The sequence below is a fragment of the Onychostruthus taczanowskii genome, unplaced genomic scaffold (genome assembly GCF_017590055.1).
Source record: "Onychostruthus taczanowskii isolate IOZ18803 unplaced genomic scaffold, ASM1759005v1 scaffold33, whole genome shotgun sequence".
Classification (NCBI taxonomy): Eukaryota; Metazoa; Chordata; class Aves; order Passeriformes; family Passeridae; genus Onychostruthus; species Onychostruthus taczanowskii.
Genome location: NW_024500683.1, coordinates 2,535,240 through 2,560,618, shown reverse-complemented (window position 1 = coordinate 2,560,618; position 25,379 = coordinate 2,535,240). Strand labels below are relative to the sequence as shown.

The 25,379-nt window shown below is 39.2% G+C and overlaps 1 protein-coding gene across 1 annotated transcript in view; it reads left to right on the top strand.

The window, feature by feature from the left end:
• Nucleotides 1–25,379, top strand: part of RIMS1 (regulating synaptic membrane exocytosis 1) — a 305,714-nt gene that overhangs the window by 40,157 nt on the left and 240,178 nt on the right. The window contains exon 6 of the mRNA XM_041410580.1: nucleotides 15,709–15,720. Within this exon, the coding sequence (XP_041266514.1) occupies nucleotides 15,709–15,720 (12 nt within the window). The remainder of the gene's footprint in view (nucleotides 1–15,708; nucleotides 15,721–25,379) is intronic.

Below are 25,379 nucleotides of genomic sequence, written 5' to 3'. Positions count from 1 at the left end.
TTGACTATATTCTGCGTCTGCATTTGTTGTTCACAGCCATGCTCTGACGAATGAGCAGACTTGGGCTGTTTGGTTTCTCTCTTTCCTCACTCGTTTCCAGGTAATGAACTCACAGCTTGTAATAGATGCTCTTAGTCTGCAGCTGCTTGACAATACATTTTGTACTACTGAATGTAATTTTATTGTGCTGCTCAAGGTCATTTGACTTCGTGTACAGTTCAGTCTTTCCCTTAATTATCGTTGCCTCCCAAATTTGTATCACAAGAAATTTTTTTCATCACAGTTAGACTTATTCTGGAAATACTGTTGAGATAAATGATAAATACAGGCAATCCCAATTCCAGTTCTGTTAAACTTGATTAGTCATCCTTCTTTTGACTGGTAGTACCCCTCTCAGATAAATGTTTTCCTGCCTTTTCTTCAGCTTGGTTGCTGAAGTAACCTTCTTCAGTTTAACCAATGATTTCTCATTTGACTCTGTATCAAATGCTTTACTGAAATTTACATCAACTATATGTCCCTTTATTTAGAAGGACTAACGTGTACTTTCATAAATTCTTTCTTTTCAATTTTCTTCATCTTTGACAGTCATTTCCCTCCAAAGTGTATGACTGAGGCCTGGCTAAAGTCACATGTACTGCACAGGTTGTATTAAAACATTGGATGCCCAGGCTACTGAGAGCTTTAATCACCCTTCTGCACATAGTTGCAAATTTTCTTATTCCTTATTATATGACTGTCCCCTGCCAGACCTGCAGTTATACCTGGAATTTCATGTGCCAGCTCTTTGGACTCATGGGCCAATACTGACTCATGCTTTCCTTCTGTTCTCCCATCTGTTGGTGTCCATGCGTTGTGGTGTTCCCTGTACTTGGATAATCTGCTGTCAGGGGCTGTGCTTTTGTGACTGCACACCTACAGCATCCACAGCTCTGGCTAAAATGGTATGATCAGTAAGATTTGTCAGATCTTGATTTTTTTGGTTTTTGGCTTGTGTTTGGAGAAGCTTTTACTTCCCTTAGTAGCTCCTTCTAAAGCTGGTAGAAGTTTGTCCTCTGTGTTTGATGTCATCTATCTTTGGAGAAGGATGTATGGAGTTGTGTTCTTTCTCGTTTCAAGAACTTATTATTGCTTAGCTCCACAGAGGAGGAAGATAACCTTTAATATCCAGAAGCTTCATGGTCTTTACCTGAGAAAGATTGTTCTGGATAAAAGAAAATCCACTTGTTCCAAGGGCAGTAAGAAAAGGTTAACAAATAATTTATTTTGAAGAAGCCTTTCTCAATGTTCTCTGAAATGCACATGTTCACTGGGCAGCAAGTGAGACTCAAGCAAAATCTGACTGCTTTTGAAAGTGCAGAGTCAGCAAGGAGGTTTGTCCTGTAGTCATACAGAGTCATCACCCAGGAAGTTACCATAGTCATTTTGCAAACCTGTACTTGAGAATATGCCAGTCTCTGCCAGCTGAGACTGGTTTTTAGCTCTTTGATGTTGAATTCTGTGCAGCCAACAGCACCTCTCTCAGTATAGAAAATCTGGTAAGTGGGAGTTAGGTGTAAGGACAAAATGTGTGTTTACTTAAAATTAGAAGATACATAGTGTTAAAAAGTTTTTGTAATGTGTTAACCTAACTGTACATCTCTTTATCAGCTATGTGTTTGAAAGTCCTGCACCATACTAGTATGTCATTAATCAGTGAGAAGAAAACCACTATTTTAGAATTCAAAGAAAGTTAAAGGGGGACAGATGTCCGTATTAATCATTCTTTTGTCATTTTTTAAAGTGTAAATGTCATTTATCTGTAATGCAATTCAGTAGCCTGCTGACTTTGTATGTTACCTGTTTTTGCTGTTTACCATTAGGTGTTTGAAATATGATGTTAGTTTGCTCCCAGTTGAAACATGCCTCTGTTATTACCATTGTAGTTTTAATTTTCATGTGCTTCACTTCAGCACATAGTTGCAGTATCTGTTCAAGACAATTGGTTTTGATGATTCCTCACAGTCCTTTAGCACTTTCCAGACCAGAACCCCATAGTTGTTCACCAATATAGAAAAAAAAAGTGCCTATTAAGGATGGTGGCCTTGATTTTTAAAACTGTCATTGAAATAAGATAGTTCTTAGATGCAACACCTTAAAGGACTTTCAAGGTTGTCAGTGTTTGGAAACCTGTTCCTTTTTTAAAGGAAGGCCTATTTCAGTACCTCAATTTCTTAGCTGCATTAAAAAAAGTGTCATAAATAATACATTTTTTAACTTGTAATTCAAACAACAATGAAATCAAAATATTTACTAACACTGAAGTTACAATTTTGCTGCCATTTTATCTGGTAATTAGAATTCACTTACTGAGTCTGAAGTATAGTTGGGGAATTCTTCTTTAGTGATTGGGATGCTCCTATTTTATTTACCTTTTGGCATTAAAAACATTCTATTTTTTTTCAAAATCAAGTGAGGAGGCAAAAATTGATCTGCCTTTCTGTTTTGGTTTTGTATTTACACAGCATATCCTACCCACAAAACCACTTAAGCCATGCAAGTAAACCTCAACTATATGTAGGCTGGCATCTCTGCATTGTGTGCATGCTGGCTCTGGCTGTTGTCAAGAATCCTGAGTTTTAGAATTCTGGAGCTCTGAAGTACTTACAGGAGCAAATAATAAGGAATAGGCGCAATCCCACTGAACTGCAGCTGCTTCCCTGTTCACTTTTTGGTCTCCTGTTGTTCACTGTGGTGTCCTGTGCGGAGGATGGGGCTGTGTGTGAGGTGTAGCACAAACATCTCGTCCATGAGATGTCTGTGGATGTGGCACATAGGGTTGTGGTTAAGTGGTGGACTTGGCAGTGCTGGCTTAATGGTAGGACTCGATGACCTCCTGGGGGGCCTTCTCCAACCTGAATGATCCTATGAGACCTTCCTTGCTTTGAAGGAAGCATGAGCAAAGTGCTTCTGGTGATCTTCACGGTTGTGATGTTCTGGGTGTGGGTCCAAAGCCTTGAACACTGAAAAATTCATAAGTCTCAAGGGCTTTGAATGTCCTACTGGTAACAGCTGTTGAACTGGTTGATAAGGGCCAGTTTCTGGCTCATTAGAAGCTGGTCTGCAATGAAATTATACTCTTTAATTGTCTGTGCAGAGGCAGAACTCTTTTGACTTGAAAATAATGAACAAAAACCCCTATAACTACCAGGTTATTTGCAAATAAGTAAGGTAAGAATGTGTTGAAATGCAGTAAATTAGTTGTTAAGTGAGCTTCCTTACTTTGCCCCCACTTTATTTCAGGCCAATTAAAAAAGAAAACAAGATCCTTAAAAAAAGAAAACAAGATCCTTAAAAAAAGTGAACTTAATGACTTTGTTAGCAAAAATAAAAATACATAATTGGATTGACATATCTTTTTCTGGCTGCATATTTGATAAAACTTAGGAAGTCATGATTCTTTAGAGACTCTGTCAGATGATAGACTAATGGCTATGAGTTTAAGCCCACTCAGAAGGGTATTGCTTCAGCCTCCACAGCAGAAAAAAGGGGAGTGTGAGCTTAGTTTATGTGGCAATTAATAATATTGAATGTAAAATTATTGCTAAATAATAATTTTAAAGCACTTTGATGAGTTCATTTGCAGAATCTGTTTCTACAGAACACTGATTTATATTAAAAGATTGTGAATGTAATTCATTACTAGTACAGTTAGTATTGATGGGTTATCTTACAGGTCACTGAACAAAACCATGTGAATTACTTACTTACTTCTAATCAGTCTAGGAAAAAAATTGATACAGTTTTGTGTAGATTTTTCTCCACTTTTTCTCCACACCTGCAATTGTATTAAATTGAGAAAAAGAATGATTTAACCTTAAGCGTCTGTTACATGACTTTCCTGCTTGCCATGCTGAGCAAGCTCCATCTGATTTCAGTGAGACTTTGATCACACATTGCAGAAAGAGCCTCCCTCAAATTTCATACACTATCTTAGTCTCTCAGCTTTTAACTCTTACCTAGAATAGTTTGTCTGAAACAGAGACCCTTAATTACAAAAGTGCACACTGCAGAACTGATTGTAAAATTACTTTGAGTCTTTAGGCGTTTGATCAAAAAATGGAAAAAATTCCACTAAATTAATCATAGTGTCAAATATCATAGCTTTTTATTAAAAGTAGTCTTCTTTAAGGAAACGTATCAGAGTGATTATTCATGCCTAATTAATCTCACTAATTGGTAGTGATTTTGATAATACTTTCACATAATAATACTTTAAACCTAGATATCCTATTGTTATAGTGAATGCAGTGATATAAACATTAAAACCAAAATACAGATAGACTGTTATAATGCAATTTACGTTGGCCATTTTTTAAGAAAGCAATTGAAAATTTAGAAGCACGTCAGGAGACTGATCAGATTAATGCATTCTGTTTTGATGTACTGTAGTTATCACAGAAATATTAATGGCTTATCTCTAATGAAAGGAAAAAAGGTTTTTACCTACCACTGTGTCTGAAATTATTAGGTTTCACACACAGTGTGACAGTTCTGAAGTAAGCTTTTATGCTATAATATAATTTGAAATTTAAAATCTAGTTTTACTCTGCTATTGCCATCTATTCCACAGGATGTAAAAGTGAACGTCTTGACTGGTTGAGGTCAAATCATGGTAATCTGATGTGTTTTTTTCAAGTACACAAAATATAGCCAAGAAAGAACTTTCAACTCATAATTTAAATGACTTAAATTTTGACATGGAGACAGTATTGCCCACAGAGTGCTGCCTGTATTCCAAATGGAGAATTTTATGGCTGCTAGTAGCTTTTAGGATAACTATTCTTTAAAAGTCAGTATTGGCATGTGTAGGTACAGAGTGCAGGGTAGCTTTTACAGGTGAAAGACTATGTCGCAGTTTTCCACTTGGAACACTGAAAAACTTACATTCTTTCCTATTTCAAAGGCATTTCTTCACTGAATATTTGCTGTGTGCCCTGAGAACTAGAAAAAGAGTGAACCATCTCCAACACATTTTCATTTCCATTTAAAACCAAATTTAATTTTCACTGCGTTGATAACCGTTTTACTTTTGCTTTCCATGCACCTTTACTTCAGGATTCTTTGAGCAGACTGCATATTTAAAGAAATACCTACAAATATTTGATGCAGATATTTAATGTGAATTTATCCCAGTTATTTCGATTGCAGCCTTGCCTTACAGATTCATTCAGTGAGGGAGCAGAAGTATATAATGCATTCTAATCATTCACATAACTCAAATTTAAGATAATTAGTATTTTGAAAGCTTTGTTTGAAGTGAAAATTACTTGCAGATCTTTCAATGTGAATAGCTTTCAATAACAAAAGGTCTTAAAGAGAGTTTTGATATTTAGGTAAGATTTTGTAATGAGCAAAAATAAAGGAATGCATTCAATCCTGTATAGATAGTTTTTCAGGTGTGTCAGTTATAATCTTTGTTTTTTGGCATTACCAATTACTACCTCTTAAAACCTGTCTTATGGTTCTTCAGTAGTGATTTGAGTGCTCAGTTAAGACTTTTTAGGTATGAGGCCATTTTAAAGGGATCTTTCTTTTATAGGAATAAGTCCACATAAATAATGGATCTGCTGTTAAAGCAGAGGCAGAGTTCAGTTACTTCTACAGCTGTAGGTTGGTATTATATCCAGTTTTAAACCACCCACATTTCCACAGCATCCACCCAGTCATGTGTTAAGTGGCACGATTAACATCTGTCGTGTGTGCTTCACTGTCAGCCTTAGAAAGCTGGGTACGTAGGATAACTATTTTAGTGGAGTTAATTTTAATTGTATTTCTGTATGCCTGAATTAGAAAAGGCAGACCTGAACACGTGTCCTTGAACAAGAAGGCAATGATGGTGTATGTATCTAGTGAGACTTAAAGTCCTCATTTCAGCTGATCTATGAAAAATTTGGCTCCTGCCAAGTGGAGTTTTCCTGTTGAAGTGTCAGGCTCCTTGCAATCTCCAGAAAGGAACCATGGTTCAAAATGGTGGCCAACAATCAATGGTGGTTGTTGTCCACCATTTTTGGACATGGAGTTTTCTGGGGCTTCTGGGCCTTTAAAGACCCTGGAGATGAGGTGTGGGTGAGAGGATGACACAGGTGGTGGCTGCGTAGCTGCTTCAATAGTTCAGTTTCCTGCCTAAGCTTTGACTCTGTACTTAAAAATATCGGATGCTGGCATCTCTAAATTTCAGTTCCAAGTGGTGGGAAATTCACAAGATCAGTTGTTTTTTTTTTCAAATGTTGCCATCTTGGCCTGAACTCAAATGACAGCAGCTGTTCTCATGAGATTTCAATTTCAGCCAAGTGAAAAAACAGCTTTTTCCTTTTCAGATCTAAGCAGCTAGTGATGGTGGCAGTGACTTCTCTTCACAATTTTAGGAATCCATGTATCCCCTCCCACACGCCGCATATGCATGAAGAATAAAATGGACTCCAGTGTGCTATGTAGTTCTGCTGAATGGAGTTGTTTATTTTGTATGTGGAAAACATGGCCCAGTCCTCCAGTGTTCAGCATTTACATTTAGTATGCAACATATTCACCAAGGATTTATGTGTAAAGATCTGTAAAAGAAAAAACTTTCCTCTAGGGAAGCACTGACTGGGAATGACTTCCACCTTCAGTCACACGCGATGCTGTTGAAATACTGGCTCCTTCTGATTGATCTCTGCCAGTGTTCACTTGCCCTTCTTCCTCTCCAGCTTTCAGCAGCATATGGAGCATCAACAGACTCGTGGGCAGCTTGGCTTGACCTGAAAAAATCAGAAAGCAGTACTGATTTTAAAAATAGGGTGCAGAAGCTGAAGGCAACTCGTGCTTCTGTCTCACAGGAACAGGAGTGGTGGAGGTCAAAGAGGACTTGGTGTGTGTGTTGAGAGGATAAGGACCAGGTATGAAGGGAAAAAATAGGGTTGTACTTCTCCCCTCTCCTACACATGCGTGTGTTCCTTGAGTGTGGCACGAGACTGTGACTTCTACAGTCTCTGATGGAAGGTAGGAAAGGTGCTCCCTTCCCCCAGGGTGCCAGCACTGCATCCACACTCTCCAGCCTTCTAACTGGTGGGTTTTCAGTCCCTGGCTGCTCTTCTGGGGTACCTTGTTACCAAGGCACCTTTTTCCTCACCACTATCCAGGGTTGGCACCCTGTGATCCCTGTGGCCTCGTTAGGGAGATATCCTGAATATATGCCTTCAGTGCCCCAAGACAGAAAATTATGGTTTGGAATAATGCAGATTTAATTCAATTTAGATGTAGGAAAGGAGAGAATTTGTCATACTTGTGAATAACCTTACATCTCACTTACATGAGAGTTTGGGTTTTTCTCAGCCTTTCTCCCATCTGAATTCATAGAACTCCTGATGATCAGCCTTAGATTCATGTTGTTCAGGCTTCTTCTTATGTTGTAGAAAGGAAAGTCTAAAACTTTCTGTCTAAGAGCTTATTTAATCCAGGCATGTGGAATTCCCCGCCAGATTGATAGGAGGTTAAATTCGTGATTGTGGGCTGAAAAACTGAGTGACACATTTAAAACTTGATCTTAGATATGAGGTATCAAAGGGAGAGTGTCTTTCTAGGCTGGTGCAATGCTGTTCCTACTTAAACCTTGCGGAGCTGAGAGGAGTTAGCTGATCGTTGTTACATGTGTAAAGATTGAGCTCCCTGGCGTGTATACAGCAGTCCTCTGGCTGCTCAGACACCTTAAAAGAAGAAAATCTGGCCCCAGATATTCTTGGTATGTTGTCTATGCCACATCCAAATCCAAGCCTATGGTAGTATGTGCTCACTTAGAACCCATCAATGGAATTCAACTTAACAAGTATAAGTGCATGCCTGTACCTGAAATCTCTGTGCAAGTTTGTAATGTGAAATTCTCTGTAGTTGTCATTGGAGAGGAGTGGGCCTTTGTTAGGGTAGATTCATCTCATCCTAAGCTCCATGTTTTTCTGTGCTGACTACAAAAGTAACCTAGAGTGAGTAATTCAGCTAGTAATACCATTTTTTTTGTAGATGTGTGAAGATAGGCAAGTTGAATCTCCCTCCTTGTGGCAGTGAGGCAACATGGAGCTGCTTGCCAGTAGCTATGTGTCACAGCTAAATCCTCTTTCTCAGGATCAGGAAATTGGAAGCAGTTCCTGGATGCCTGTCCTGTGCATCAGAGAGTTACAGCACAGGGGGATATCTTGCTCCAAAATCTGTGTTAATGAGCACTTAGAGAAAATATAAAAATAACATTAAGGGGAACATTCTCATTTGCAGTCAGGACTATGGATACAGATCTGGCAAAGACTGCCTGGAGCTGGATGTGATGATATAAGGAGAAGAAACATGAACTGCCAATAAATGCTCAAGGTAACCCATCCCTCAAACTAACAGCTCTGAGACTAGGAACTTAGAAAACTTAGAAGTCTCCAGTATCTTACTGGATGACCTTGAAAATATTTTTTCTTCTTGTTATAGTTCCAGTTCCCAGTAAGTATAGTGTGGATGAGGCACTGATTTCTTGCAAAAGTCTTTGTGTTGATTTAAGAAATTTACAGGGTGGTGCCTAGAAAACAACCTACATACCCATTAGTTTTAAGGCCTACTCTTTCACCAAGGAGAAAGGAGAGACAAATGTGAAAAAACCCAAAGTTTAGTAAAAAAAAAAAAAAATTTAGTAAAAACGGAAACAATAACAGGCAAAATAACAGTAAAAATCACTAGATACAAACATGCTGATTCCTATGGATTGCCTAGGGAATGAGGAGAAACAAGATATGGAAAGATATGCAATACAATACACATTTTTTGTGTTACCTAAGACACCCTTTTTCAGGCCAAATGAGGAGTTTCTGTGCAAGTGCTGAAGGGTTTTCTCCTAGAGAGCTATGGAGTTCCAAAAAAGTACTGTAGAACTGCCATTTAATTTTACCCAATAGGTCTTAATATAAGATAGCATTAGAAATATTATATGAGTAGATGCAGCAACTTAGCCAATGATGAGAGAAAAATCTTACAGGTAGAGTATAGCAAATTTAGCTCTAATTGTGCTGGAAATTAGGTGACTTAAAGTAGTAAAAAATAATCCATGTTTTCAATATGCAGAGGTCAGGAAGCAAGCTTAATCATAAACAGAAAATAGATTTGCTCATCTTTCATAGAAAAAGGAAATGATGATTTTATTAAAGCAACAGGTATCTTCATCAACATAAAACTAAATAAAACATGTTGATAATAATGCACGTGTGGTTTCTAATGAAGGTTTTTCTATTAGTGATAAAATAAAATATGTTCTTGAGGAACTGAATCCATGTTCATGCTTGGCTTATCTGACAGAGACCAACAAACCTTCCTTGATTATGTGATTTAATGTGATTTTTGATTATAGTGACTGTGGTAAGATTTCTTCCATTTTCCATATATGAATTCTGCTTAAATCATAGAGCTTGAGCTTTTAATTTAAGCAGTTCTTTTACATTTTATGTTTTTTCACTTTTTTAACCTCTACCAGAACATCATGCTTTCTTTATTGGTGTCTCAAAATCTCCCTGTCTAGACCTTATAGAAATATTGTTTTATTTTCTCTGTTGCTATTAACACAGGATATGTGTCACAGGGTATAAGAATTACCTGTCCAAGTTTTTTACAGGACACCAGGTTGTGTTTCCTTGCCCAGAGATAGAAGGATGGATGTTTACTGTGAGAGTCTTTCTTGAGGATCTGAGTGATTGCAGTAGTTTCCAGCATGAACTGATGTAAAGCAGCACTGGTGTTTTTTCATTGAGGAATTCCAGGAGCAGTCAGGTGATCCACAATGATGTCTGGAGGCAGAAATGAATGTAGTCAGTAGATGCTGAAGTAAACTGCTGCAATGAGGTCTGCAAAAAAGCATGTTGTATCTGCAGCCCTAGTCGAAGGAAGTGAAATACCTTAGACAGTCTTGAGCAGAATGCAAGAAGCAGGGCTTGTTTGTGTCCAGCTGATTAAAAATAACAATTGCAAGGACACCGCTCAAGTGCACCAGAGTTGCCTTGAATGCATTTTCAAGATTTACATTAATGGATTATATTTGTGACTTTTGAAACATTGAATTGTGAATGGTTTTCAACAAATCAGATGGAACATGCAGAAAAAAATGGTTCAATAGTCCAATAAGATATTTTGTTAGCATGTGCTTTCTAAAAACGATTTTATTGCCACATTGATTTTGAGTTCTCCTTAACAACAATGAAGAGAAACCAATGGGATTTTTAAAATTAATGTAGCACTTTTTTGCTATTCTAAAATAAATATGCTTTTTTGCAATATAATTATTCAAAGGATTTGTATCTGATTTATATATTAAAATACTTGGAATTGCATTTACATTTTTAAAGATGTGCTACCTTGTGTGTCCAACCACACAGGTACAGCAGTTTAGCCTGCATCAGGCTAATGCTGATGTGACTCCACGAATACAATATCTGTTACGCACGTTTATATTTTCCCTTTCTACCTAGCTCATGTAGCTTAAGTGGTTTAATACATCAGTAGCTGTTCTCTGCCACCAGAAGGTCACAGCCAGCCGCTGAGCTGCCTTAGTGGGTTGGGTTTGCTGTCACCTACTTCTGTACAAAGTCAGCTGGGTTAGCTTTTGCCTTTGCTGGGGGTGTGTGTGGTTGTTCAGTCTCTCATGGAAAACAACTGCAGGAACTTGCTCCTAAACTCTTACAACTATTTCCAAATTATTGCCAACTCTGTAGGGCTCTGGTGCAATGCTGTGTGCAGACCAAGGCTTTTAAAAAAATGTCAAAAGTATCACAAGCCATCTTAACAACAGTGAGGAGTGTTTTAGAACTATTTTTGCCCTAATTGTATATTGGGAAGAGAGACAGTTCCTTGCAAGAACAGGACTTCCTAATAATGAATTTATAAGAATAAAACTTGTAAAGTGTATTGTAAAGTGTATTTGACAGTATTTAGCAGCTGCAGAACTTCATCATTTGTTCCCTGATTTCATGCTGTCAAATCTGACAACATGAACTGGTGCCAATCTTTGCTTTGAAAGACAATTTCCTTTTTATAAAAATTCTAATTATTAAAGCTAAATTTAGATTTTATTAAAAGGAAGTTTTTAGTCCTTTATATTTGTCAAATAGCTTTCAAAAACTAAGTTGGTTCTACCTTTGACAATTAGTCAAAATGATACTTACTGAAAACTGTGTGGTTTTTTCCAGCTTCTGCTACCAATAGAAGTTGGTGTGAATGGCAAGGAAAGCACTTGTATTTTTGATACACATAAAACCTGGTTATCAACTGTGTAGAAGTGTGGATTTATTAACCATTTTCAGACACACTTAGCTGGGCACACTTAGATCTCATTTAGCTAAAGATACTACTGATCACTCACTGCATGTGGAGGAGAGGGTGTTCAGCCTGGGAAGGTAACTTGGATGTTGCCACAATTTGGATCCTAAAGATATACAATGCTTTTGTCTTTAAAATGACAGTGCTTTTAACACCCTTCTTGATTGATCCAGGTACTATAGGCAAAGGTTTGAATTAATGCAGATTAGCAGCTGCTACTGTAACCTATTCTCTGGATACAGGCTATCTCAGCTCAGATGCTACTGGCCGTCTGAACTGTTCTGTGCTTTGTCCAGATTCCATCACAACTCAGAAAGCACAGACCAGTTATTCCACTGCTTACCTGAAAATAATACATGTGACAGTTTATGGTTTGGGGGCAAGATACACTTTTATTAACTAGCAGCAAGCTAGTCTCCTGACCTCCTTCCTTGGAATACACCAGACTTCTGGATGCAGAATTGATGTAAGTGTACAGTTGACTGGTAATGAGGGATTTGAGCCCTTTTCCCTCCTTCCCCACTTGAACTTAGTGTAGAGACTATAATGAGAGTTACAGTAAGTGCATTGTTGACCATGCAGGAGGCTGGTGCTGGTGTTCTGGGGCTTCTTGACTATGTTTTCACAAGTATATTCAATAGAGGTGGAACCACTGAAAGAAGTGCTAATGAAACATGAATTTTCTGCACCATCCGATGAAACAGCCATGTTCAGCTTCTGGAACAATATTCCTGAATGAACAGTTTTGAACTACTGTATTTTACTGCTGTAGTTCTAGATTAGTTCTCTGAGAAATAATGAAGCATATACATTAAGAATGAGAAAATCTGAGCACAGTGCAAAATATTGTAGCACATACCTGTGAGGCATCCAGTGCACACAGACTCATAGAATAGATAGGATGGGAAGGAACCTCTGAAGATCATCTAGACCAGCTCCTGTGCTCAAGTAGGAGCAGTTGAAGCAGATTGATCAGGGTCATGTTCAGTTAGATTTTGAGTATCTCCAAGCATGAAGACTCCACAATCTCTGTAGGAAACCTGTGTTCAATCAATGTCTCGATTTAAAAAAGCAAGGTTTTCTTATGTTCAAAGTGAATTTCCTGTATTTCAGTTTGTGACATTTGGCCCTTCACGATTCACAGGCTCCCACAGAGAAAAGCCTTGCTCAGTCTTCTTTGTACCCTCCCATCACATATTACACACATTAATTGGATCCCCTGACCCTCTGTTCTTCAGAATGAACAGTTCCAGCTTTCTCAGCCTCCCCTTGTATGACCCTCACTTGTCTTTGTGATCCTTTGCAGATCCTGCTCCAGTAGGTCCATGTCTCTCTTATACTGGGAAGCCCTGAACTGGACAGAGTACTCCAGGTGTGGCCTCACCAGGGCTGAGTAGAGGGGCAGGATCACATCCCTTGACCTGCTGGCAGTGCCCCCACCTCATGCAGGTCAGGATGGTGTTGACCTTCTTTGTGAAGCTTATATGGTCTAGTATTGTGTGGCAGGTTTCACTAGAGAGAAATAAAATTTTAAAAGGAGTGAACTAGCTTGAATTAAATTTTTATTGGCCTCAAAATATGGCCTCAGTGAAGGGAACAATATGTGCTAGTAAACTAGAGGAGAGACTCTGTCAGTCTGGGAAAGAGACAACTGCCCACAGAGGCTTCAGTGATCAATGAAAGCAACCTAAAGAACCACCAGAGCGTATTTCTTGGGAAATCTCTTGGCCTGGGAATAAGCCTTGGCATGGCATTGGACAAGGGGCTAGGACATCTAGTAGGCTACCCAGTTACCAAATAATACGCTGCAGCCTGCAGGAGTTCTCTGTATAAGCTCCATTTTATATAACTGTCTTCCTATTAGAGTTGTATTTGGTTACATATCTAAAATACTCCTGCTGCTGGCTTTGCATAAAGCCAGTTGTAAGAAATAGTTGGGAGGGTTTTCCCTCTCCCTTGCTTCCAGTTATTTAGTCATGAGCACATGATGAAGAACTGTTTTGATTTTTTTTTCCCCACATGCTGGGTGATTAAGGACTTGAGTGCTGAAGACCCACTTTCCCCTTCCTTGAGAACCATTTTCTCTTCCACCCAATTTGCAATATGTTTTTTAGGCTCTGCTGGAGCTCATGAAACATTCATACCTGTGGTTATATGCTACATTTTGTAGCACTTGTATCCTGGTATTACTGTGTGCCTTCAGCCACATGACATCCTTACATCCTTGTGTCTAACCCGAGGGACATGGTTTTTACTGATGGACCACTTGGTGAATAAGGAATTGGCTGAATGGATGCATTTCAAAGGGTTGTAATCAGTGACTCAGTGTCCAGGTGGAGATGAGTGACAAGTGATGTTCCTCAGGGACTGGTGTTGTGCCTGATGCTGTTTGACATCTTTGTTGGCAACATGGACAGTGGGATTGAGTGCACCCTCAGCAAGTTTGCCAATGACTCCGAGCTATGCAGTGAGGTCAACATGCTGGAATAAAGGAATGTTGTCCAGAAGCATGTGGGCAGGCAGGCCTGTGTGTACCTCATGAAGCTCTACAAGGCTAGATTCAAGGTTCTACAGATGGATCAGTGCAATCCCAAGTACAAATACAGGCTGGGTGGTGAATGGATTGAGAGCAGCCCTGAAGAGGTCTTGGTGGGTGTTGGTGAACGAGAAGCTCAGCATGACCCAGCAATGTGCACTCGCAGTCCAGAAAACCAAACACATCCTGGGCTGCTTCAAAAGAGGCATAGCCAACAGGGCAAGGGAGTTATTCTCCCCTTCTGCTTCAGTGTGGTGAGACTCCACCTGGAGCACTGCATTCAGCTCTGGAACCCTAATATAAGAATGACATGGACCTATTGGAGTGAATCCAGAGGAGTGTCACGAAGATAACCAGAGGGCTGGACCACCCCTCCCAAGAAGACAGGCTGGGAGATTTGAGTCGTTCAGCCTGGAGAAGAGAAGGCTCTGGAGAGACCCTATAGCAGCCTTCCTGTACCTGAAGGGGGCCTATGGGAAATCTATAGGGGGGCTTTTTTACAGGGGCATGTAGTGATAGGCCAAAGGGGAGCAGCTTTAACAGGAAAGAGGGTAGGTTTAGATTAGATACTAGGAATAAGTTTTTTATTGAGAAAATGGTGAAGTGCTGGCACAGGTTGCCCAGAGAAATTGTGGATACCCCATTCCAGGAGGTACTCAAGGCCAGGTCGGGTGGGGCCTTGGACAACTTGGTCTTATTTGTAGGTGTTCCTGTCCATGGCAGGGGGGTTGGAACTAGTGGTCTTTAATGTCCCTTTGAAGCCAGACCATTCTGTTTGTATGATATCTGATATGCTGTTTACATGAATTATGGACCTAAACGTTTTATCTGAAAACATGCATGGAAGCAAGTTATTCTCTGCTTCCTTCCTCCCCCAGAATCATAACTGTCCGTGATTATATGTTGTCAGAAGTTTATGTCTGGCCCTCATTAATGATCTTTCATTTCATGGTGGTCCTACTTCCTGTCTCACATCTTCAATACTGATTATATACTTGGAGGTCCATTCTGATCTGCCAAAACTAAAGAAATGAGCATTTGTAAACAAAAGGGAACTGGACAAAATGATTGCACTGCTTCCTTTTTCTTCAACATATTGTAGTCTGATTTGGGTTCTAATTTGAAATATAATTGAAAAATTCAAAGGAGACCTCATAACATTTGCAAAATCTCTCAGATGAGGAGTCTTTTTAGCTGGCTTAAAGAAACCCATGCCACATGAAATGTGTTACCCGTGGGCCCGAGTTTCTCTGTGTCTGCTATTGCTGTTAAGAAGCTCTTTCTCATGCAGCATGTGGCCAAAAATCACTTCAGGCTCCCATGTTCCAGGAGGGTCCCAGTGGTTAAAAGAGTACTTAATTGTCTGATTGTTCTGGAGGTTTCAGTTTAGGAGAATGCTGAAAAACAGCTCACAAGTTCATTGGAGTGAATCCAGAGGAGTGTCACGAATGCTCTGGCTAGCAGGATTAATTTTCAGGCTGTTTTGTGGGTGTTGAAGGAAACATCATATCTGAAGGAGGTTTTTGCAGCCCACCTGCTTGATGGTTGGGACTGCCCAGGGAAGCAGAACAATTGCAGGAGAATCCCTGTGGAAGAACCCATCTGTGTTAGTCTCCTGTTAGCAGGCTCACTGAGGCTGGAGCAGTTGGAGGTGGTGACTGTGTCTGCTGGAGGTGCTAGATGGGAGGTTGTGGCCAAGTTATGGAGCTGAAGGAGCTCCATAACTGTGTATGGTATCAGGGAAGATGGAAAAAGGATTGAGAGTGTCTTCACAGAGACTGTGCAGAGATGAGAACCTGAATGTCCTGACTGTGCAAAACAGGGCAGCCAGAGTCTGTGGGCAGTTTTTATATAAGTGCAGGAACACTGTGTTGAGGAACACTGGAGGCTTATGACTTCTGTCAGAAGTTGTCCTTACAAGGTTGCTCTCTCACCTTGAAAAGGAAGGTCAGGCGATTTCTGTGTTGAATGGATAAATGCAAATGTAGCCACCTTCAAAAAATCCCAGAATTTTAACTTGGAGAACTACAAGCCAGTCAGCCTTACTTCAGCCCCTGGGAAAATCATGGAGTGAGTCCTTTTGTAATATGATTCTGGACAAATTGGTGGTTGAAACAGTCAGAATATATTTCTTAAGGATAAATCATTCTTGACCACCTAAGTTGCATTGCAATGATGAAATCACTGTTTTGGATGAGAGAGTACTGTATTATTGACCTCTGCTTTAACAGAAAGTACTATAGAGTTTCCCATAATATTCTCATGTCCAAACTGGGGCCTTACTGTTTGGATGAACTAGCAACAAATAGAAACCCGGCTGGATATTTAGGCTCAGAGTGTAGCAGTTAATGGTTCATATTCTGCCTGGATACCAGTGGAGTGCCACAGGGGTTTCTACCATTTATGTCTTTTTCAGTGACCTGAAAAAGGCAGCAGAATGCATTTTGGTTTAAGTTTGCAGATGATGCCATACTGGGAGGGCCAGTAGATAGGACAGGATTTTCATCTACAGGGACTCTGATAAATAAGAGTAGTGGGTTGACGGTATCCCTGTGAAATTCAGTAGGGCAAATGCAAGCTCCTGCTTAGAAACAATGTACCAGCATGGGCTGAAAATTGACTGGTGGCAGTTCAGCAGAATGCTTTGGCCACCCAGCAGATGGGAAGCTGAATATAAGCCAGCAGTGTACTTAGTAGCAAAAGCCAACAGCATGCAGCAGCTCGGAAACCAAGGGGAGGTATTGTCCTCTAGTCAGCACTCACTAGGTGGCATCTACAATATTGCATCTTTTGTACCTTTTCCATGTTCCCTGATATAATACATATAGTTTTGGACCCCACAATACAGGAGAGGCGATTATGAGCTGCAGTGAGTTCAGCAGAGGCCACCAAAATGGTCAGGGATTGATCTGGAGCTCTTGTCCTGAGAGAGGCTGAGGCTCAGCCTGGAGAAGAGATGGCTTTAGGGGGGAGCTGTTGGTGACCTTCTAGTACCTACAGGGAGTTTATTCAGAAGATGGAGCCAGGCTTTCCCAAGGATTGTGTTGATTGGAGGATGACAGGCATTTGGTATAAACTGAAGAGACTTGAGAGAAAAAGAGACTTGAGAAGAAACTTGAGAGACTCAGAGTGGATATAAGGAAAAGCTTTCTCATCCTAAGGACAGTCAAGCAGTGAGACTGCCCAAAGACTGTGTAGTCTCCATCCTTTGCGGTTTCAAGACTGACTGAGCAACCTGATACGGTGTCAGAGCTGTGAGCAGTTGATTCGACTAGATAATCTCCAGAGATCCCTTCCAACCTCAAATATCCTGTGATCCTGTATATAGGAGTATGTATAGATTATGTACAGAATGAGTTCTGTGGGGACTATATATGGAATGTCTTTACAGAGGCCACAAAGGTTCACTTTTGACAAGTAATGCATACTTTTTAAAATAAGGAATATTCAGATTTCCGTGAAAGGAAAAATAAAATGTAAAAACCCCCTGTATCTGCTCTTCTCTGCCTTCCCATTTCTTTGCAGATCTTATTTTAGCCCAGAACCAGCAAAGTCTGAAATGTTGTCACCATATTCATGCACACATTGCTTGCCTGGATTCATGTTGAATTCATCTCTGTGAAAGATTTAATAAATGACTTCCATTTACATCATTTATGTAGTGAATAGAGCATGAAAGGTGGAAAAAAAAAGCTTTCAAAATATCAGTGTAGCTGTTCTATTTGGGGACAACCCTTCAAACACCTGAATTATTGCATGTCTATTAAAGTGAAGACAGTAAAGGTGATACATGTATTCTAGGTAAACACCATGCTGGTGTTTGACAGTTTGCAAATAATTCATACAATAAATGTCCCCTAATGTAGTATAAATGCATCTCTCAAATATTTCCAACTGGGCAGCATAGATGTAATCAAGAATAATTGAAGAGCTGATTTTGTGCTATGTTAACAGAACTGTCTTCCTGAATGTGTTAGGATGCCTAACATGCTGGCTTTCTCCGTGATCATATTGTTTGAATTGGATGTGAAAGAATGGTTAGTACTATTTAGTCATAATCTGTCATAAGAATCTTAAATAGCTTAAAAAAATCATAATTATGTTCCTAAGACTGATGGTATTCCAGATCTTGCAGTGATAAAGGTTTTCTGGTTTTGCCTCAGAATTACTTTTAGAAAAAGAAGTATGCTCTCAACCTAATCATGTCAGCATCAGAACACCTGCAAAATTAGATCAAAAGAAAAAGTGGAATTACTGAGATTTGCTTGCTATGAATAGCACTAGTGTGAATGTGTTAAGCAGTCATGTTTGCTGTACTGAAAATGCAACATACCCAGGGGAACCAATACAAAAGAAAACAAATTTGGGGATGTATTGACTGAAATAGCAGTTTGGAAATTTTCTGTGGGATAGTGAGTGAAACACCTGTAGGGATCATCAGGTGTGCCTCAAGCTGGAGGATGACCAGTGGAACTGCAAGCTGAGTAATGCTGTTCTTGTGTGGAAAATGTTGGGTTTTGTTTTGACAGAAGCAAAAATCTTACTTGACTACTGAAGTCTTAATGGCTGATCATTTCTCTTGGGTGCCTGGCCTAGAAACCAGCCAGTGCAAAGTGATCAGCTCTCAAAGATTGTGCACAGCAAACATCAAGGAGGGGACGTGCTTTGTTTACAGATGGACGTCAGCGTGGTGGGATGGGAAAGGCACAAAGCTTCTATCAGGGTTAGAGAGCTTCAAAGCTTGTGTCTATAACTGGTACCTTCCACATTTCTGATAGCAGTTTTGTGCTAGCTTGTGATAGTGTAATGATGTAAGTAAGCATGGTGAAAAAGAAAGTGGTGATCATCACAACACTGCCTAAAAGTACTAGCGATGGAAAACAAACTAATTGGGTAAAAATATGCTTATTGTCAGGCCTCCTTAACTGCTACTCCTTTGTAGCTGTTTGATCTTCCTTAAGTAGGGAAACTATTAGTCTGTTTTTTCAGCTTTGTATTTTTATTTCTTTTGCAAAAAGGCTTAAAAGAACAACAGACACCAGAAAACCCAAATCACAGCAAAAAAAAAAAAAAAAAATCTGCTAAGGGTTAATTTTAATAGTGCTTCTCAGAACATAATGGAAATGTTAGCTCTGTCCTTCCTTCATAACACTTCACATGTCCTGTATTTATTAGTATTTGCTGGGAACTGGAGAAGAGGAAACAATTTCCTTTAGGGCACAGCACCTAAGGAGGAGCTCACTAAAACAATTTGATAGATTTTGTGATGACTTCATGGCTCTCAGCTGAAGTTAAGCCCTTGACATGAAGATAAAAGTGTTGAAATACTTCTGTCACTACCTACATTACTACTTACATTATTTTCTTCATGCTCAGGTGGGCAGACCATGAGTAGGAGCTTCGTTTAGCCCAGTGGAATTAGAGAAAGTGTATGGAGAATGGGATTTGCAGCCTGTGTACTGTTATTTGGTTATCAACACATTTACATTAAAAATACTTGTTAGAGAATTAAATTACTTAAATTTACTGATATTTTAAGGATACTGACAAGATCTCTTTAGGTCCCAAGTCCCTCCTATCCTCCCCCAGCCTGTACCTGTGATTTATGATCATTATTTAGCAATAATTAAGCTGAAACATGGTGTAAAAGTTTCCAATATGATAAATTACATCTTCAAGTTTATTCTTGATAATTGTTAGGTGTTAGGACATTGAACACAGAATTTTCTGCCAACTTTATATGTTTCTGTTCTAGATCCTTTATATTTGTCCTGATTGAATAATGCCTGGTGAAGGCACTGCTGTACCTGTGCTGCTTTCTTATTTCTGAGTGTGCTAATTACAATCTGCTCATGCTCATTAGTCTTTGCATGTCCCAAATATGTCCAGTTTTCTCTTCTAGATAACAGGAGATACAAAGCTCTGTTATTTGCTGCTATAGCTAAACTGAGTCAAACCAAGCAGAAGACAGGCCAAGGGCAGTTCAGACAAAGCAGGCCTGACGAGTGTTTGTCCTGAAGCCTTGAAAACTCAGTGCAAAGCCCATGACTTGTTCCTGGAAGTGGCAATACTGGGCTGCAGGGTTGCAAGAACTGATAGAGCAACTTAAGCAGTAGGCAATAGAGCATACCTTGCATTTTATTTTATTTTATTTTATTTTATTTTATTTTATTTTATTTTATTTTATTTTATTTTATTATTTAATTTTAATTTTCAGTTACTGCAGAGCCTTTTCAGAGCATGCAGTGTGTGACTTCTTAATTTATATTTCACCCTAGTAACTATTCTGTAATTAAAATGTTTCTCCTGTGTGGGTTTTTACCCTCTGCTTACAGTCATAAATTTAGATTGATCAGGCTATAATAGTGGCTGTGACATTTACTGTTTTTTATAGGCCATTCTCATTGTAATAAACCAGCAAAATAGTACTGATTTTTTTAATGTATCCATTAAATTAAGAAATTAGTTTTATAGAAGTAAGTGCTTTCTGGATAGAAGGTATCTTTTATGTTGAAACCTTACCAAATAGTATTTCAAAACAACTGAAAGATTTTTGTGTTTTGGCTGCAGATAAATCTGTTTGCTGGAAGAAGGTGAGGGCTCTTTAATTCCAGTTTTCCTGTTTGTTGCTGAAGCAGTGAAGCATTCAGAAAAAGACAATTTCACTTTGATTAAATGCTTAAAAAGTTATCTGGTTGATAAAAAAAAAAAAAGGAAGACAGAAAGAAAAAGGATGTTGCATAAGCTTTTAATATTTAATTTCTATACTCTAAGTATCCGGAAGAACATTTAGTTCCTGTTTTGAAAGATGAATGCCTTATATTGGAAAGTGTACTGAAGGCTCATTTGCAGTCACGACGCTTGTTTGCTTCTCTAGTATGTACGTGCAGGGAAGAGTAGAAAGGGTTGAGTGGGCAGTTGGCAGTCATTCATTGTCAGTGATTGCTAGTCATTCATAAAAAACTGCAGAGCTGAGAGGTGGAGCCAGCAGCAGCAGCCGCCTTTCAGGCTATTGCAGAAGACGAGCTTGTGCAATCACAAGCGATTTGAGAAGCTGCTCAAATATGGTATGATGAATGTAATGAGAAGATGTGTGCTAAATGCATCTAATTAAAAGGAGCTGCTTAGAATAAAGAAAAATGTTTCAATTATTTTCTTCTCAAGCCTACAGTGGTTTGTGAACATGGAGATCTACTGTTGTTCAGGTAAAGGCAATAAATCACTTTCAAGGAGTGCCCTCTAGTTTATGTGACACCTCTGTCTTTTGCCTTTAAAATAAGCAGTTTTAGGAAATTAATGGATCTTGATCCAGAGATAAAAGGGAAATTTTGAGGTGAGTAGGGAATATATTATTGTACTTCATAATTTTGAGACAAAAAATGACAGCAAACGTTTAATTTAAAGAAGAGACTGTGTCAGAAGCAGCAAGCCATCCTTTATGTTCTCACTCTAAAAATTGCTGCATCTATATTTTTCCCGTCGCTGCAATGACTGCCAATCTCATAGATGGTCTCGACAAGATTTTATTTTATCTTTTTATCCAAAGTGTGGCAGTTACAGCAGCTTAAAAGACTTAAATTTTAATTTACAAATGTGATTTATTCAAAACTGGCTGTGAGTAAAAGCTATTGTATCAGCTGTTCTCTCTCTTCTAGTTTGGACTATGCATTTCCCACCTTCTCAGAAAGCTGCAGAGCTGTCACTGCAGGCTGATCTACAGCTGGCTGGGACATGGTATTTTAGGCTGGGTTTATGTCCAGGCTGCCATTGCATTTAAATATCAAGAATTCACCTAAAAGTAGAAGCTCCTTGTTTGTTATGTTGAGGCTGAGGGTCCTAAACTCAAAACACTTACTCTTTTACAGAACCAAAAATCTTAATTGAGAAATGGGATAGTCACTCTTGAATTTCTTGTATTTGACCTGTTTGCAGATGGACTCCTGTGTCCAGTACTGCTCTAAGCATGGTCTGGAAGAATATAATGCTGGGCTAGGAGATTTCATTTGAAATTAAGTTCTGTGTATGGTTTAGAAGGCACTGAATGTGCTTGTTCCTTATCAGATGGCAGAATTTCAAAGCGACCCCAGTCTCTCTTTAATAAATTGCTAATTAAATTGTACACTGTAGGCTCTTTGAAGCTTTTTCAGAAGCTTTGGCTAAAATATATATAAGCTAAACATCACTATGGCAGTGTTCCAATGAAAGTGCTTGTATGCTTTATCTCCTTTTGAGGAAGCTTCATGTTGTAGTTCAGGCGGCTCAAACTATAGCAGTCACTGTTTTCAGTAGGAGTGAGTGTATATCCCCTGGGGCTCTGGTTTCTCTTTGTTCTCAAGAACTTCTCAGTACTCTCATTAGTATTAACAAGTGTAATCTATGTACATCAAAGAAAAATACACACTTGAAGAAAGAATATTCTATGTGACCTGCTGAGAGATCAGCGTATGCAAGATCAGGCTGGAGGTGAGACTTCTCCAGGTGTGTTACTTTTTCTCATAGAGTGGACTGGCAGAGTCTCATGCACCAGTAAATACACTTTCCTGCAGTAGACTAGTTTCCTCTTCTGAGATGGAGAAGTGGCCAGTTGCTCAAGTTTAGCAGCATGCAAGGGATTTGATGCCTTTCTTACCCATACATACATGTGCAATTAATTTACTGTGTCAAAGTGAAGTGATTTACAGATGCTTAAAAAATATCTGTTCATAAGATTATGTGGGTGTGAATTGAGCGTGCTTGGTTCCTTGCATTTTGAAAATGAGGTGCTGTACAAATACAATTTTTAAAGCCATCTCTCTTTGATTTTAAGATACATTGCAGAATAGAGGAAGGAAATCAAATGTAAGCTTGCATTGCACCTTAATGATATTTCATCTTTTGGAAGTTTCAGGTAATATATTGTCTGTTCATTTTAAGCCCGTTCAGATGGGTGATATTTGGAGGCTGGCTTGGACTCCTCATCTATTACTGGAGAGCAGCTGATATTAGAGATGAGTGATACATAGTTGTTTATGTACAGCTCTAAACATTATGTAGGGGAATGTGGTGCCTTGAAAAGACTGAAACCCAGGCAGGCTAGTCCCACTTTAGTAATTGAGCATCCAGCCATTAAAGATACCTTTTTAGATTCCTAATGATCTCTTTTATTGCAACAGTAGGAAAGTAGAAAAGCAGGAGCAGTAGCAGATCCATCACAGTACTTTCTGCTGACCTACTGCTGATGAGTACATGTATTGCAATACACTGGTTTGTTTTTAATTTGTCTCTGCAGTCAGCACTGCAGGTTTTGGTGCTCCAAAGTAGGTAACATCTTACAATATTGGGGATTTTTTAAGAGATTCATCCTTTTAAATAAAAGAGATAAAAGCCAGTCTGTCAGTGAAATGCATCTCACAGCTGTAGTCAGATTGGCAGTTTCTATTTTTAACTTGGCAACTTCCCCATGTAGCATGTTACAGCTTTCTGTGACATTTCAGATATAGCTAATATCCTCTCAATTTTTTGGGAGGCCCATCTTATTTTTGCATCCCCTAAACAACGGCATTGGATGCTTCTGGAGAATGAAGGGAAAGGGCTAAGCGAAGCTGAGCAGCTCAAGTGCTCTCCCCATGTAGCTGCATCTACCATCTTTTATTAGTATTAGACCCAAAATATAGGACTGGATGGAACACTTGCCCAACCCAGTAAAGTATTTTTTGTACTTATATGTTGTTCTTAGAGTCCAGTGCTAACAACTAACTACAGAAATAGATTTATTTGATCAGAAAAATCATAGTCCTGTATGATTCTTGACTCTTTGAGTCTCTGTCTTGGAATATTAAATAACCCAAAAAGCATACAAATGCCTCTGTGACAGAAGTGCCATGGCTGCTGCAAGGCTGAGAAATCTACTTGCAGAAATATTTTTTATGTTTTATCTTTGCTGCCAGTACACATTCTAACCAATATCTTCTCTCAGTGCAGATTTTTACAAATTGCTTCTGCCTACTACTGTGGTTTTCTGCTTGTGAAAATGGGAAAATGTGAAAGACCTGGTAGTACTGGCTAACTGACTTGTGCTCAGTTGCCATCCAGACAGCTAAAATAGGATGCCTCAGACTATGTATAAACATCTGCAACATCACTGGCTAGGGTGGTTGGTTATGAAAAGAAAAAATGCTGGTTAATTCAAAGCAATAGGAAACTCTGTATCTAGACTCCCTGTGGCTCAGTCTAAAGTAAATATGGACAACAAATGTGATGTTCCTACATGTGCCTTTGTCTCCTGGCTATGCAAGAACCACAGAGAGACTGGCTCTAATGTGGATGAGTAAAGTCACAGGAGTCAAGTCTCTCTATATATGAACAAACCATTCTGAGATAGACTAGTGAACTTATTTCCTAAGCCAAGTAACTTCTCCATCTTGCTAAGTAGCTGTGTGTTCTGTCATTGGTTGTAGCCTAAATGCAAGGACAAAAATCTGGACAGTGTTTAAGAACTTAAAAATTCAGATAGATTCTTTACTGAAATCTCTCATGTGCCTGATAAGCAACTAACCCACTCCAAAACCTCCCTTTAAGCATGATTACTTTCAAAAACCATTGACAAAGGACCTGTTTCTGTGTGAAGACAGTACGTGTTTATGCATGCTTCCCCTTGTAGTTCTGTCTTGTATGGCTGTAATGGAGATTTCCAGGAAAATTGTATTTGGAGGCTTTCAGGGGAACCATAAAGAAACCCTCCACAGTAAGAGCTATTTTCTTAGCTTATTCTGTTGGAAGTGCCATGCAGTCTGGTTCAGAATCCTTCACTCCTGGAAAGCTGACCCTTTCTTCTTGTGTTACAGTAGAGTAGTTAAAGTTTAAGACAGCTAATATCTCCTTGTGTGGTTTTGAGAAGAAGGGTAGTGGAGCCTATTGAGGTAAACAAACTAGCTGCTTGTTTTTGATTTAGAGAGTCTTCATCTGATTGATTCTAGAAGTTACTGCAGAATTGTCTCCAGTAGAACTGGACATGAGGAGGAACAAGGGAGCACCTGAATGTGGTGGCTGAGAGCAGCACCGTGAGTGCCACGGCAGTGTTCCCAGCTTGCTTCTAGCACCCAGCCCTCTCTGACAGTTGAGTGGATGGGAAAGGCAGGTATTACCCTCCTTGAGATTCAGAAATTAGAGCCTGACCTTATATGCACCCTCTAAGCACCTTTTCCATTTTGGGTTTGTATGAACTAGTGGCAGAACTTCAAATCCTTTTCAAGTTCTTTCTGTTTATATTTACTATTTAATATAATCTGACAAGCAGATAGCTTAGTCTCTCAGTAGTGTGTGGGTTTTGGGAAACCTATATCTGCTTTTCTGCAAATGTACGGAGCTGGAAAGTGATAGCCAGGCTTTTTTCATAGTGTGAGTGACATAAACGTAAGCCACAGTCCTGTCACATGATGGAGGAGAAGATGATAATACTGTCTGATCCGAGAGAACTTTGATGAACATCAAGTACAAAAATGTCCATTCTGTT